At 40.2% G+C, this 13,420-nt stretch overlaps 1 protein-coding gene across 1 annotated transcript in view; it reads left to right on the forward strand.

The window, feature by feature from the left end:
- The window catches only part of LOC145779983 (neurobeachin-like), a 65,129-nt gene that overhangs the window by 18,834 nt on the left and 32,875 nt on the right, over window positions 1-13,420 (forward strand). The window contains exons 13-28 of the mRNA XM_082591675.1: window positions 190-358; window positions 897-1,039; window positions 1,476-1,666; window positions 2,409-2,599; window positions 3,261-3,429; window positions 4,537-4,681; window positions 5,504-5,669; window positions 6,359-7,761; window positions 7,959-8,098; window positions 8,706-8,856; window positions 9,289-9,469; window positions 9,781-9,914; window positions 10,553-10,705; window positions 11,150-11,309; window positions 11,872-12,003; window positions 12,450-12,514. Of these exons, the coding sequence (XP_082447801.1) occupies window positions 190-358; window positions 897-1,039; window positions 1,476-1,666; window positions 2,409-2,599; window positions 3,261-3,429; window positions 4,537-4,681; window positions 5,504-5,669; window positions 6,359-7,761; window positions 7,959-8,098; window positions 8,706-8,856; window positions 9,289-9,469; window positions 9,781-9,914; window positions 10,553-10,705; window positions 11,150-11,309; window positions 11,872-12,003; window positions 12,450-12,514 (3,693 nt within the window). The remainder of the gene's footprint in view (window positions 1-189; window positions 359-896; window positions 1,040-1,475; window positions 1,667-2,408; window positions 2,600-3,260; window positions 3,430-4,536; window positions 4,682-5,503; window positions 5,670-6,358; window positions 7,762-7,958; window positions 8,099-8,705; window positions 8,857-9,288; window positions 9,470-9,780; window positions 9,915-10,552; window positions 10,706-11,149; window positions 11,310-11,871; window positions 12,004-12,449; window positions 12,515-13,420) is intronic.

Consider the following 13,420-nt stretch of genomic DNA (forward strand, 5'->3'; position numbering starts at 1 on the left):
CCATCAAGATTTGATACCTTTAGCTGCTTGGCCGACATGATGCTAAACCACCACGTTTGTGGTGATGACGTATGACCCGTTTCATTCCTAACTAAAGCCAATCTCTTTCTATCGTCAATCAAATAAAACACTTATAAATGAAAGTTTCAACGATTCACAGAACCATTTTTTCATTCCCCATCAATTCAGATCCAGATATGTCTCTACACGTTCCTCGCCACCGAGTTCGTCTCCTCTCCCACCATCCAGACCAGCATCCGTCGTGTCAGCACAGTCATCCTCCTCATCCATGCTCTCAAGTACTACTACTGGGTGGTCAATCCACAGAACAGATCCGGGATCGCTCCAAAGGGGCTAGGTAAAGATAACATGTCTCCATTTGTGTTTACAATGATCAGGATTCCCACCTGAGATTTTGTTCTCTATTGTTTGTTTTTAATTGCCAATCACTTGGTAGTTTTTAAATCTTCTATGGTAGCTAGTAAGACGTAGTAGCCTCCGAGACAAGAATTTTCAACCTCACTCCACTCGTTGATTTCTATTGCTTTGTGTCATCTTATCGTCGTTGTTATCGACTGCTTGAGGTGAAATAACCGGTTTATGTTGAATTTGCCACTAAATGCTGTGGTGTCTTACTTTAAGATAGTTAAGCAATGAATTCCAAAATAAATGAGGTTCATTCAACTCAAAGTTCCTTAGCTGAAAGAAAGATCTCGATTGGTGTACTGACTGGTGATGCCTTGATTGTAACTTGCGCATGAAATGTAACGACGCGCCATGTTTATTTTGGGCTTGGAACCAACAAAGACATGCTACTGTGTCTTATCTGCCTTATTGACATTGGTGGATGAGTGTTTTATGAAGCATCTAAAGTTCATCGTTCTTTGTCTTTACAGCTGGTCCAAGACCGTCCGTGGAGGAGATCCTTTCACTCCGTGCCTTCATCCTCTTGTTCCTGAAGCAGCTAGTCACAAGAGCAGGGAGCATAGCGGATGATGAACTTCAGTCCATCTTGGGATACCTCCTCACCATGCATGAGGTTTGTTGTGAGACTAGCTGGAAGTTGCAACCGACATCAGACTTTTGAGTAGAACGCTCATTAATGTTTGGCGATTGTTTCAGCTGTTGCCAAACTAAGAATTTTCAAACTTAATGCGAATGCATTTTGTAAATACTTATTTTACTGAATTTGACACAACCGATATAGTGAACTAACCTCTTAGCATACCTGCACAGTTATTTTTGTCGCATATAGCCTTATGGCCGGTAATTAAAGTGGGTAGATGTCTAAGGAAAATCTATCTTCAAATTTTTCTTCAAGTATGTCATGATTTTAGTAATGCACTTTGGCAAGATGCAGTCGCCTGTTCTCGGTGAGCTTCGAACTGGGATTCTTTTGATCACCGATTGGATGTTCTCAACCAAGTAGCCGACTTGTTACCACCATCACTAACGGTTGATCTTGCTTTGCACAGGACGACAATGTTGTTGATGTCCTTCAACTGCTCGTTGCCATGTTGAGCGAGCACGGCACGACAGTCACTCCTGTGTTCGACAAGCAGAACGGACTCGCCGTCGTATACAAGCTGCTCGGTTCGCGATCCGCCGTAGTCAGAATCCATTCCCTGAAGCTTCTCGCCTACTTTCTCAAGCAATGCTCGGAGAAGTACGGCTTTGTTCATGTTTAACTGTAGCTATGTTAAAAACATTCCTTTTTTCATAAGTGTAGATACAAACGATCCGTTTCAGCCTAATGCTACGAGTTCGCTGTGGTAATGCAATAGTGACGAGTGACTAGGGAACCGTGTTGCGAAAGCTAGTGACAAACTGCTTTCATCACAGCAAACCGCAGCATCAGGCTAAAACTGGTCGTTAGTATCTACACTTGTAAAATAAGTAACGGTGTAGTAGTTCACTTTTAATCCGGTGACGTCCCCGTTACCGAGGGTGGCCGGATTCGATGCTGCAATAGCCTTCACACCCTGCCTCTAAAAGTCCTAAAATAAGTAGCGATGATGCTACAAAAAGTAAAACTCATTCTAGTACATCAAGTTTCCTTTGATGCACTTGGCTTCGTGCTACTTCTTTAGCAGTAATTGTATTGTTCGTATATGAGACCACAATTTATTTCATCACTGAGGTTTCGCGCGCTGTGACAGCGCATCCTCAGGATGAATAGTTTGAATACCCTTCAATCACAGCGATCCATCGCCATGTCTACCATATAAAATTTCGAAAAGAAATACTGCAAAACAAGTGATGGCAAAGGAAAAAGTTAATTCAATGAATGTTTACAATTATGAGCAAGATGTGTAAATGACTGTTGTAATCATCTTCCGTCTTTGTACCATTTTGTTTGTTTTTGTAAAAGAAAGAGATGCTGCCACAAATATATCTTCATTTCTTAGGAGGAAGAGCGAGATAATGGAGTCTCAAAGCCTCTTCATGCTGATCGGGGAGAGGCTGTTGCTGTATCCCGATGAAATAGACATTCCAACTTACAACGCTATATACGAGATCCTAGTAGAGAATCCATGCACGCAAGTCCTGCAAAAGCCGCACCATGAGCCATCCGCCACCACCTTCATACAAAACCCAGGTGTGTGGCCACTATTGCTATTGCTAAGTCGCAAAATTTGTCAATTTTCGCTCTTGACCAGGATATTGAATAGTTACCCAAACAACAAAATCTGTCATTTTTACATTGGTTCAACTTCTACAGGCGTTGAATCAATGTAAAAATGACTCATAAAACCGGTTGTTGTGAGACATAAAAACTTTATCACACACAAATCAATACAAAATCCTGGTTCTTCATTGTTTGTTTTTATCAGTTTCTTGTATTTATGAGCACATAGCGCACAAGTTTAGCAAATATTTTCTTTAACTGTTTTGCAACTGCACAAGAATTCAAGTTTTTGCGTTTTTAATGTCGAATCAATTTTAACCCCACACAGATGTAAATAAAATCTTACAAATTAAGTTCATTCAACAAATATTTAAAAAAAAAAAGCTAAGCCGAAGTATTCATTCAAACAGTAAGGTGACTCAAACTGCTAGTTTTGCATTGCTTCAACATCTACCTACGTTGAATCAATTTGAACAAAGATAGTGCTTCGTTCTATAGCTTATGACGTCATACAGCATCTGCTCTGGCAAGTTCCCTGCTGATTCTGAAGGAGAAGCTGATCTTCGGCGTTTTGCAATATCCGCTACATGAAGGTTTTTATAAGATTTTGTGTAACCTGCTCATCTTTCAGCCATGATGAAGGTTACTGCGAATATGCTCCGTCAATGTCCCTCCACATCCACTCTTGAGGTCAAACTTATCTTCCTCAATGACATGGTCAGTCTCTTCCAAGCCAACGCAGAGAACAGACGAACACTTCTGCAGCAATCCGTTTGGCAGGACTGGATGCTTTCTTTGGGGTAAGCGTTACTAGTTTTGCTTCTGTGTCTTAAAAACCTTGAATGATTGATTGATCGTGATACTGCCTTGGCTTTAAAGTTTACAGAGGCTTTGAACCACTGACGCATGCCCGGTCGCGAAATTTTTTTCCCACGAACTTTCTGTCTCATTTGCATATTTCTGTAAGTGTCGCCATTACTAGTTACCGCGGCACGCGTAACTGTTTTTACCGATTTTCGCCCTTCAGGTCCGAATCTAAACATTGAACTTGAAAAAAACGTAGCCTGGAGACACGCCTAGCCTAGTCAAGTTTAAAAAAGTTGAGAAAAGAAATTGATTCTGGTCACTAGTCTGAAAGTAAGATTTTCTGAATTGATTAAGAATTAATCCTAACCCATTAGCCCTAACTTTACTTTCTTTGAAAGGCTTTTGTGCACCGCAAATATTAATGTAAAGAAAAAAAATTGACTTCGATGGACGTCGAACCGATGTCCTCAGGATTATAAGGCAAAAGACGAAACCACTGAACCAAACACGCCACCGAAATACGTCTGCATTCACATGGTATTAATACAAACTGTATGCGAAGTAACAAAAAGTTCATGGGAAAAAAATTCGTTGCCCTGTCATCGTGATTGACAGCGCATAACCCAAGAGACGCACCAGCGCCACTTGCAATTACCATTTCTTCGGTGGGAAGTGGGCACCGGTCCAACAACTATCGAGCTTCACCAATCTCCTTATGCAACTCCCAGTTATTTCGCTACCATCTGAAAAATTTTCACAATCACTGTGCGAGTGTGGTTACTTTTAATGCAGTTGGTAATAGAAGTGTCGCAGTAACTGGTCGTGGAGTTTCGTTTTCTCCTAATGTTAACTATTTTTCACCAAAGCGTAAGGCTCCTTACGTGGAGACCATTTTTACATTTTTTGTTTTTTCATATCCTGGTGGTTGATGAGTTAAAATAAATAAAAAAATCCAATCCTTAGACTGCCCAGACAGCAAAATCCGTCATTTTGACATTGATTTAACGTCTGCAGACGTTAAATCAATGTAAAAATGACAAATTTTCCTCTGATTACGTTATTTGCTGTTCAAATAACGCTTTGAAAATCTATATATTCAGTTACCTTCGTCCACGAAGAGCGGAGGAGTATAAGTGTCAGGAGTTGGTCTATCAGTTGTTCCGCATCCTTCTCTACCACTCTATCAAGCTGGAATGGGGAGGGTGGCGAGTCTGGGTCGATACCCTCGCTATCGTACATTCCAAGGTATGGGGTGGGGTTATTAAGAGCCGCTTGTCGACCTGCTTTCTAGCACCAGAGAAAGATAGAAAACGTTTAATTTGTATGTTATGAGAATGGTACAGTACAAGCATGAGCAAAACGAAAAAAAAGCAGCACTATAAAAAATAAACAAATTCAACAACATTTGGTTAGTTCCTTCAAGATTTATGCTCGGTGAACCACGAACATATGATCATCCGGATGCAAGGAAAGAACCAGGGTTAAGAATTTACATCTATCCAGATTCCTGCAGATGTGACGTTACAATACTGTAGGCTTTTGCTTTTGCCGCAACGCACGTCATAGACACCAGCCGTAGCAGCAACACTGCTAATTTTTCGACTGTACAGTCAGCTATCAGCCACCGGTGCGTACCTTATTTGTTCAAAGAGTACACACGCAAACCACATCAACCCTCAACGCATAGAGGACACATGTGTCCCGTTTTCTAAAATTGCAGCAGATGTGACCATGTGCTGGTTGTGCTACCCTTAACACTCAGAGAACACAGCTTTTCCAAAAAATGTTTTTGAAATATCACAGAATGAGATTTTTTGTTTCACAAATTTTGATTTGCTTGTGTGACTAGCAGAGTTAAGTTTACAATACTCGTTGTAATTATGTAGAAATTGTTGTGAGTTAAAGATTTAGCGTGATCAACTTTGTTTTGTCGAGTGATGTCGGTTTAGCGCTACCGAGATTACCAGAAGAGGTTTGAAGCACGTTGAAGGAAGTTAGTTTATGCTCATTCGTGTCGGATGGAGGGGAAATCCCGTGGTCCAAATAACGAGATTCGTCTTCATCTAGGTCTCGTACGAGGAACACAAGGCTTACCTTGAAAAGATGTACGACGAGTACAAGAAATCGGAGCAGCACAGCAAGGAGACGGGCCAGGTATCTGCAATCACAGGAATGCAATCAACGGTACACAGCAAGCCAGCAGAGCTTTCTATTGAAGCAAGCGACAGCCAAGGTAAGAGAGTTTGTTTTCATTTTATCACAATATGTTAGCACGGAAAATGAAGTACCAGTGGCAGCACGCGATGTGCTCGTTCTCGAATAAACAAGAATTTTGACCACGCTTAAAACGTTTAATGCAGTGGTTTGGACAGTGAAGGTTGGTAAATGGATCTTTAGCTTTATATTAGATGTCATCATCAATGATATGAGAAGTAGGAAAACATCCATTGTGGCACAGCGTATTGTATTCAATTAACATGCCTATTTATTTTCTGCAATCAAACCGCATATTTCAGCTGAAAGTGCTTGTACCTCCCTGATGAGGGCTTAAGTTAAGCCGAAAACGTTTGAATGTTAAACTATTTGTAAATATGTAAAAAAATATACTGTTGTAATGCTTAACTCTGTGGTATTGTTGTGTCTTGCCTGTCTTTGGTACAAATAAAGTTCTTTAAACCAGAGCGATGGTCGCATGACCAGCCCAGAATCAAACGGTCCACCGAGAAAGTTCCCAAATCGCGGTGGGATAACCTAACCCAAAGTTGTTTCTTGTAGAAAGTGACCCTTGTAACGAGGCGGGGAATATCTTTCTAGGCTAACTGAAAAAGCGGAATTCCGTATCCCGGGCCGGCGTAATCTAATGTCTCCCTCTAACCAATCTGCCCCATAGCGAACATTGCTTACCCCTGTTTATATGATCAGGTGATGCTTCAGAAGTAACTCCTATTGAAGCAGGAGAAGTTCTTGCCATCAGTGAAGCTAAATATGGTGATGAAGATCATCTCGTTGTCACTGTAACTGATCACGACGGAGAACCAGCAGCATCAGAGGATCTAACGAAAGCTTCGAAGAGTATCTCGGCTCATGAAGAGGACAGTGAAAAGGAAGAGGACGCCGTGAACGAAAAGTTGGATGCTCAATCCAAGGAAGAAGAGAAGATCGGAGATCATCCTGTAATCACGGAGGATGGTGAAACTTCTAATGATAAAGACACTGAGGTGGATGATGAAAAGGTTCCTGAAGATGTTGATCAAGTTGCAGCAAAGGAAACGGAAGAACGCGACACAGATGGAGCAGAAATCACTTCCAATAAAGATGATGAAGAAACGCGATCAGAGACAAGTAAGCTTTCAGAAGAGGAGGAAATTGACAAGGATACGATAGAGGATAAAGAGAAAAATGATACTTACAATGAAGAAGGTCAAAAAGAGGATCCAGAAAGGGATGAAGACACTTTCAAAGATGAACCTGACCCTGCTGAAGAGTTGACAGAGCAGACACAAAATTTAGAGAATGTAAATGAGTCTGTATTGGAAGAAGCGCAAGAATCCGCTAAAACTGAAGAAAAGGAAGCAGAAACAGAACCGGGTGTTGGTGACGTAGTTTCTGAAAAGGAGGAGGAGGAAGAAAAAGAGTTAATAAAAAATACTGATGTTGTGAGTAGTGAGGAGCAAACTGAGAAGGAAGAAAATTACAAAGAAGAGAAATCCGATGAAAAAGATCATAAAGAAGAGAAATCTGATGAAAAAGACGATCAGAACACTGATGCAGATCATCAAAAAGAAGAGGAGCCAGAAAATAAAGATGACACTCTCCAAAAAGACAAAAACTCCCCTGGTGATGAAGAGATTGAAGAGGTTCTACATGTTAAAGAAGATGAGTTTGAAAAAGAAAATATTGACTCCAGAAATGAAAGTGATGAGGAAGATCTCAAAGCAGAAGGTGATGAAACTAGAGACGCTGCTCTAGAAAAAGAGATCAAAAGTTCCGAAGAAAAATCGAATCATTCGACCAAAGATGAAGATGCTGTTAGCATAGAGGCTTCACATGGAAGCATTGCTTCCGCTGAAGAAATATCTAAAAACTCAGGAAAAGAATCAAAGACTACAAATGATGGGGATGTATCTCAAGAAGAACAGGTTTCTGACGCAGTGGAACCAGAGAAAGTTAGCTTGGAAGATGTTAAAGCTGAAGGTGTCATCCCTACCAAGGACACTGATAAGGCTACACACAGCCAAAAAGAAACCAAAGAAGAAGATCATGCTGCGATTTCTCCTGCGGAAAGCACAGAATTGGAAGAAAATGATGCACATAGTCAACCCACGGTATGTCAAAGATTTTTATGGCGGCTTTTATTTTTCCACTTAGATTCATTTTTCTGTTTTCACATCGATACTGTACAAAGTGTACCGTACATCAAACGCTTTTTGTCAATTTGTTTGTGTTAACTTTATTTCGTGACACTCTGCAGTCTCCACTCTCTGGCTGTGTTACGTCATAATTGCATGTTGTATATACGTAGGAGGAACCTCGCCAACAATTTAGTCCCGGTCCACGAACGGTCGTGTTCCGGGTACCAGAATTTAAATGGTCGGACGTCCATTTGAGGTTGCTGGACGACTTGTTCTTGCGTCTCGAGGAAGACATAGAGTCCTGGAGGAGGTTCGTGGGTATATATAATTAACTTGATGTTGTTTTAACAAGGAAGTGTTAAATTATTTACATTTAGAAAAGTTAATGACAGAGTTGCCAAACACGGATCAGCTAACTTGTTGCTACAATTAGCGGAGGTATTTTTCTAAATGACAGAAGAAATAATTGCGTCTAAACGTGAGGATCAACTTGGTTGTTGCATACTTTTATGGTAATAATAAGATTTAACGGCGTAGTTGCACTGTACCCTAGCATTGCGTGCATGCACACAGTATGCCATGTAACTGCCCAGTAGCAGATGCAACAAAAGAAAGCAGCGATAGACTTTACACTGCGGTCATCGAGTCAGCTTCTCTCGTTGTCGTTGAGTGTCTTGGCAAAACATAACTGCAATGCTTTCTCTGGAGTTCGAACCAACGTCCTTTGGAACGCCGGTCACTCGGTCAGTCGCCTTTACCATTTGCAGTCGGTAACAATAAAGCGATTCGAGGTTGAATAAACTTTGTTAGTTACCGCAGCTAGTTGTAATTTTTAGCTTTTTATACGTTGTACTAGTCATACGTTGACTTACTGTACTTTAACGACCTCACAAAGACGTGTTGTGATTGTTTTGCAGCGTCAAGAAGCCGTTTGTTGACGTTGTCAATAGCAGCGAGAATGTGATTTTCCTCCACAACACTCTTCATCTTTTCTCCCAAATGATCGACAACATCATCTTGGCCTGTGGGGGCATCCTTCCCATCTTATCCTCAGCCACATCACAAAACGTAAGTGTTTGATTTGCCGACCTGCTACGCTCCAGAGGTTCGTTTGAAGATTTCCAATCGATGGCTCCCGTCCGTAGCGTCCTGCATAGCAATAGCATATTTGCAAGTTGCAACAAAGAATTTTGTGAATAACATGAAACACATAAATGCTTTTAGTTGAGCCAATATTGCAAATTTGCAACAATTTGTGTTTCTAAATATTCTATGTTGGTTGTACTACACCTTTGGAAAAAATATGAAAATTTTATGTTTTTTCTTGTGCGTTACGGGGTTACTTCGAATCTATCGAAACGTTTTTCACAAAATGAGTTTTCACTTTCAAAAATTTGTTTTTGTGGAGTTTTCAAACAACATGCGTATCATTGGCAAGTATTCAAGAAACTATCTTGATTACATCTTTTCAACCTTATTTAACATCATCTGTCTGTTTAGTACGAGCTAGATTGCATCGAGTCCAGTCACGGACTGTCCATGGAATCGGCCTGGGACATCCTGAACAGGCTCATGGCCTTGGTGGACGTGGTTGGTTTCGCTTCGAATCTCAACTTTGTCGACGTTGAAGCTGACAAGAACATGCAGACTGGTGGACTACTGCGCCAGTGCTTGAGAGCTAGTGAGTGAAATTGTTTTAAGTTATTCTATAAGTTAACAAAAAATGTCCCTTGGCCTATAGTGAAATTGTTTTAAGTTATTCTATAAGTTAAGAAAAAATGTCCCTTTGCCTATAGTTACCACCAACCTTATGTTGTATCGTAGAAGTGCAGTTTTGCATTTTTCTTTAAAATCTATTTAAGTAAAAGTCGACAATTTTTTTATATATCTGCGTTTTTAATAAATATTTAGGAAAAAAATACGTTTCTGTTGTTCAATTTATATTCGTTTTGTACTGTGCAATATCATTGCTAACCATTCTCTTGTCCCCAGCCTGCCTATGCGCTGTACGTAACTGCTTGGAGTCACGTTACTTACGTCGCAACGTCAGCGTGCCATCCACGCCCAACGTCATCAAGCCGACGCAGGAAGTGGTGGCTACGAACGGCGCAGAAGAGCCTGATGAAGTGAGTGACTGCATGGAATATCTTGTTGCTAGCAAGCGGTTGATGCCTGCGACCATAATACAAACGCTCAAGGACGTCCACTGTACAATGTACATTTAAGTTTCTTGTACTTTTTGTGAGTGCTTTGATAAACAGTGTCCAGTTCTACGCTAAACCACTCATTCATGTCGCCAATGGTTTGAGGTAGGATGTAGCCTTCTGTTGGTGTGTTTCTTCATATCTCGGCCTACAATCACACTTGCGATTATTATTAACGTTATTAAAATATATTTTCTTTGCTTCTACCCGCAACATTTCCGTTTTGAATTCTAATAAATAGATTCGAAGAAAGTGTTTGGATTGTTTCACGTCCAGCTCTTCGTGTGTTGCAAAGAAGCACATTGCGTCTCATCGATGAAAATGACGTCACAATACGACACATAATTTGAATTTGAAAGCCATTTTGTTAACTTGACCGCAATATCTTAAGTCTCTGTTGAATGGCCAGACGCAGTTGAGCCAAATTGCATTAAATAATCACTGATACTAAAATTTGTCTAAAAATATTCTATACTAAAAATACGTCACATGCATATCTACTGTAGTTGTGACGTGGGCGAACAAATACAATCTGCAACGATCAAAAAACCTGTTTTTAGAATGAAGATGAGAACGCTGACGTCTTTGCCGTGGATGCGGCGAAGATCTTGTTATCTTTTATGTCCAATAAATCCACTCCTATCCTGGATCCTCTCTCCCTCCTTCAAGATGCAGATGTTGGTAGGCTCAAGGCTGTCATCTACCGGGATATAGTAAGTGTGTTCTTTGTTCGCTAGTTAGCGCGTTACAAGGTTACATTGTAGTGTAGCTATTTAGCTAGTGCAAAGACGTAACTACCCAGCCATCAAAATTTCCATTTTTACATCGTTTTAACGTCGTCAGACGATGTCAAAATTAAAACTTTGCTATCCGAGTATTACTTCACTGCAGCAGGGTTGCCGAAGGCTAGCTTCGTATGATTTCATCTAAACACTCGATTCAAATTGTTCACGATCTCACTAAACTCCATGCAATGACAACTTTTGTGATTTTTATCCAAACTGCAAATTTTCGCCAAGTGCAAATTTTTACAGTAAACGCGTTGAAATGTGGTTTTTATTGAACCTAGCTTAACTACTGTTAAACAAAGCGGTCTACAAAACGACCCTACTTTCTACTGTTGTTTTGGCCTTTTGCTATTCTGCTTCCTATTGCAGGATGACAACACCTCGTCGCAATACATCGCCCTGTCCGTCGTTTACTTTGTGTCCGTTCTGATGGTTTCTAAGTACCGGGACCTCCTAGACCCGGACAGCTTGGACAAGCTCCAGCAGGCTACCGTTGCTAGGCGACTATCTCCAAGGCGACGAATGATTGGTATAAATATTATCAATTTTTATCTTTTAAACGTCTGGAAACATTGAGTCAGTGTTTAAAAGGCTCATACGTGAATAGAGGCTGTGTGTACTAAGTATAGTACTACGAAGTTGGATTCTTCCTTTTGATGTTTTATTTTCCAATCTCCAGATACTTGGTGGATAGGGTGCATTAACCTATTGAGACAAATAAAACCTAACAACCACACGGATTTAACATAAAATAATGTGAAAATAAACTAAAAATTGCACACGTTTTCGGCCAACATGAGTATGGCCGAAAACGTTCGTAATTTATAGATTTTTTCTGTTATTGTATTATGTTAAATGGCGTGTGGTTACCAGGTTGTAGTTGTCTATGATTCAAGAAAATAACCCCTTTATCAAAATTGTATTAGCTAAATTACAGCTCACGTTCTTGAGCAACGTTTATGCGCGTTCAGCGCCATCTCTTGGCTCTAGTTGCGCTGCATAACAGGATTAGAAAATAAACGGTGCTTGTTAGGAAATGTCCCTTTAAAAGAAATTATCTCTAGCCGTTAACTTGCGCTGTCAATCCACAGACAGAGGAGCTCGATTACCGTCCAAGTCGAAACCCTTGGAAGAGCCCGAAGCCGTCGTTCCTGTGGCAACGGACACCATGACGAACGGTCACGCTCTACCAGACAAGGACGTTGATGCCGCAGATGAAAATCGTAAGTTGCGGTGATATACGTGATACCTCTATAACTTGGACACCTTCTTTGTTGCTGGTTGCCACGTCAAATGACGCTTTCTGGTTTCAAGCGACTTGGTTCAAATCTCGTTTGTACTTTCGTTAGCATTTCAATATGGCGTCATGAATAGTGACATCGCCTGCGTCATAACCAGTGACAATTCTTCAGTTATTCGTCTATGATGGGCTATTTAGGTTATGGGTAGCTACCAAGACAGTTAAATTTGTCATTTTTGCATTGATTCAACGTCTGCAGACGTTGATTGCCATTGGTCTGAACCTGCCAAAACAACACGAAACAGCCACAATAGAGCTGTAATAGAGGCCATCTCAGTCCTGAAAGACTTTATCTGGTAGCCATTGTACGATATGGCACAGACCTGCTCACATCAAGTCCAAGGTGATGGAATTGTTTTCTTGTTTCAGCCGCCGAAGTCGAGAATAGTGCGGCCTCGCTTGACCCTGAGAAGCCAACATCGTCCAGCGTGCAGGTAACACTCCAGGAATGGCTTCTTCTCGTGCATGCTTTGTTACTTATAATTTTTCGTTTCACACCACCATTGAAAAAACGTCTCCAGCCATCTTATCTGTTTTGTAGTTGTTTTAGAAATAACGAAAAAACATTTATTTTTTTCTTTTAGTTTTTTGTAGTTTGTTAGTGTAGTATCACTGATTATTTAACTCAATTTGACTCAACTGCGTCTGGCCATTCAAATCAACAGAGACTTAAGATATTACGGTCGTTGACAAAATGGCCGCTTCAAATTGGTGTCAAAAAGAAAATATTTGTTGGATGAAGAGAGTTGTGTTATAATGTTAAATAAGATTTTAATATTTTCTTCAATTTAAGCAAGGCTTATTAAATTGTAACTTGTAAAAAATCATATTCGAAACTGTAGGCCACTTTCATACTGTATGACTTTAATCGAAAGAAAATATATGTCGGCTGCAGTTGGACCAGGCTTAGTTGCTTCATTGTTATCTAACCTTAAAATAACGCTAAATATATTAGAAAACATTGGAATTTATAGAGTATAACCTTATTTTACCTTAGCACTGACATTGAAGAAATTTCTTAAACACCGTCCCACCGCTAGATAACATCACTAACTTTTTATATATTGATGTTCTCTGTAGCTAACCATGGCCTACTGTGCCCAGACAGCGAATCAATTATTTTTTTTACATCTATCCAACGTCTGCAGACGTTTCAATGTAAAAAAAAAACGATTGATTTGCTGTCTGAGATAGATGGGTTTGGTTTAATTTGCTTATTTTTATGAAGGTTTTGTGCTTGTATATTGTTTTCCGCCAGAGTCCACATGACCTTGTCCGCTGGTTTAATTTAGTTTGGTGTGTTAATTTGGATGCTTTTCATTTTTGTGTGTTTATTATTT

The sequence above is a fragment of the Aplidium turbinatum genome, chromosome 11 (assembly GCF_918807975.1).
Source record: "Aplidium turbinatum chromosome 11, kaAplTurb1.1, whole genome shotgun sequence".
Classification (NCBI taxonomy): domain Eukaryota; kingdom Metazoa; phylum Chordata; class Ascidiacea; order Aplousobranchia; family Polyclinidae; genus Aplidium; species Aplidium turbinatum.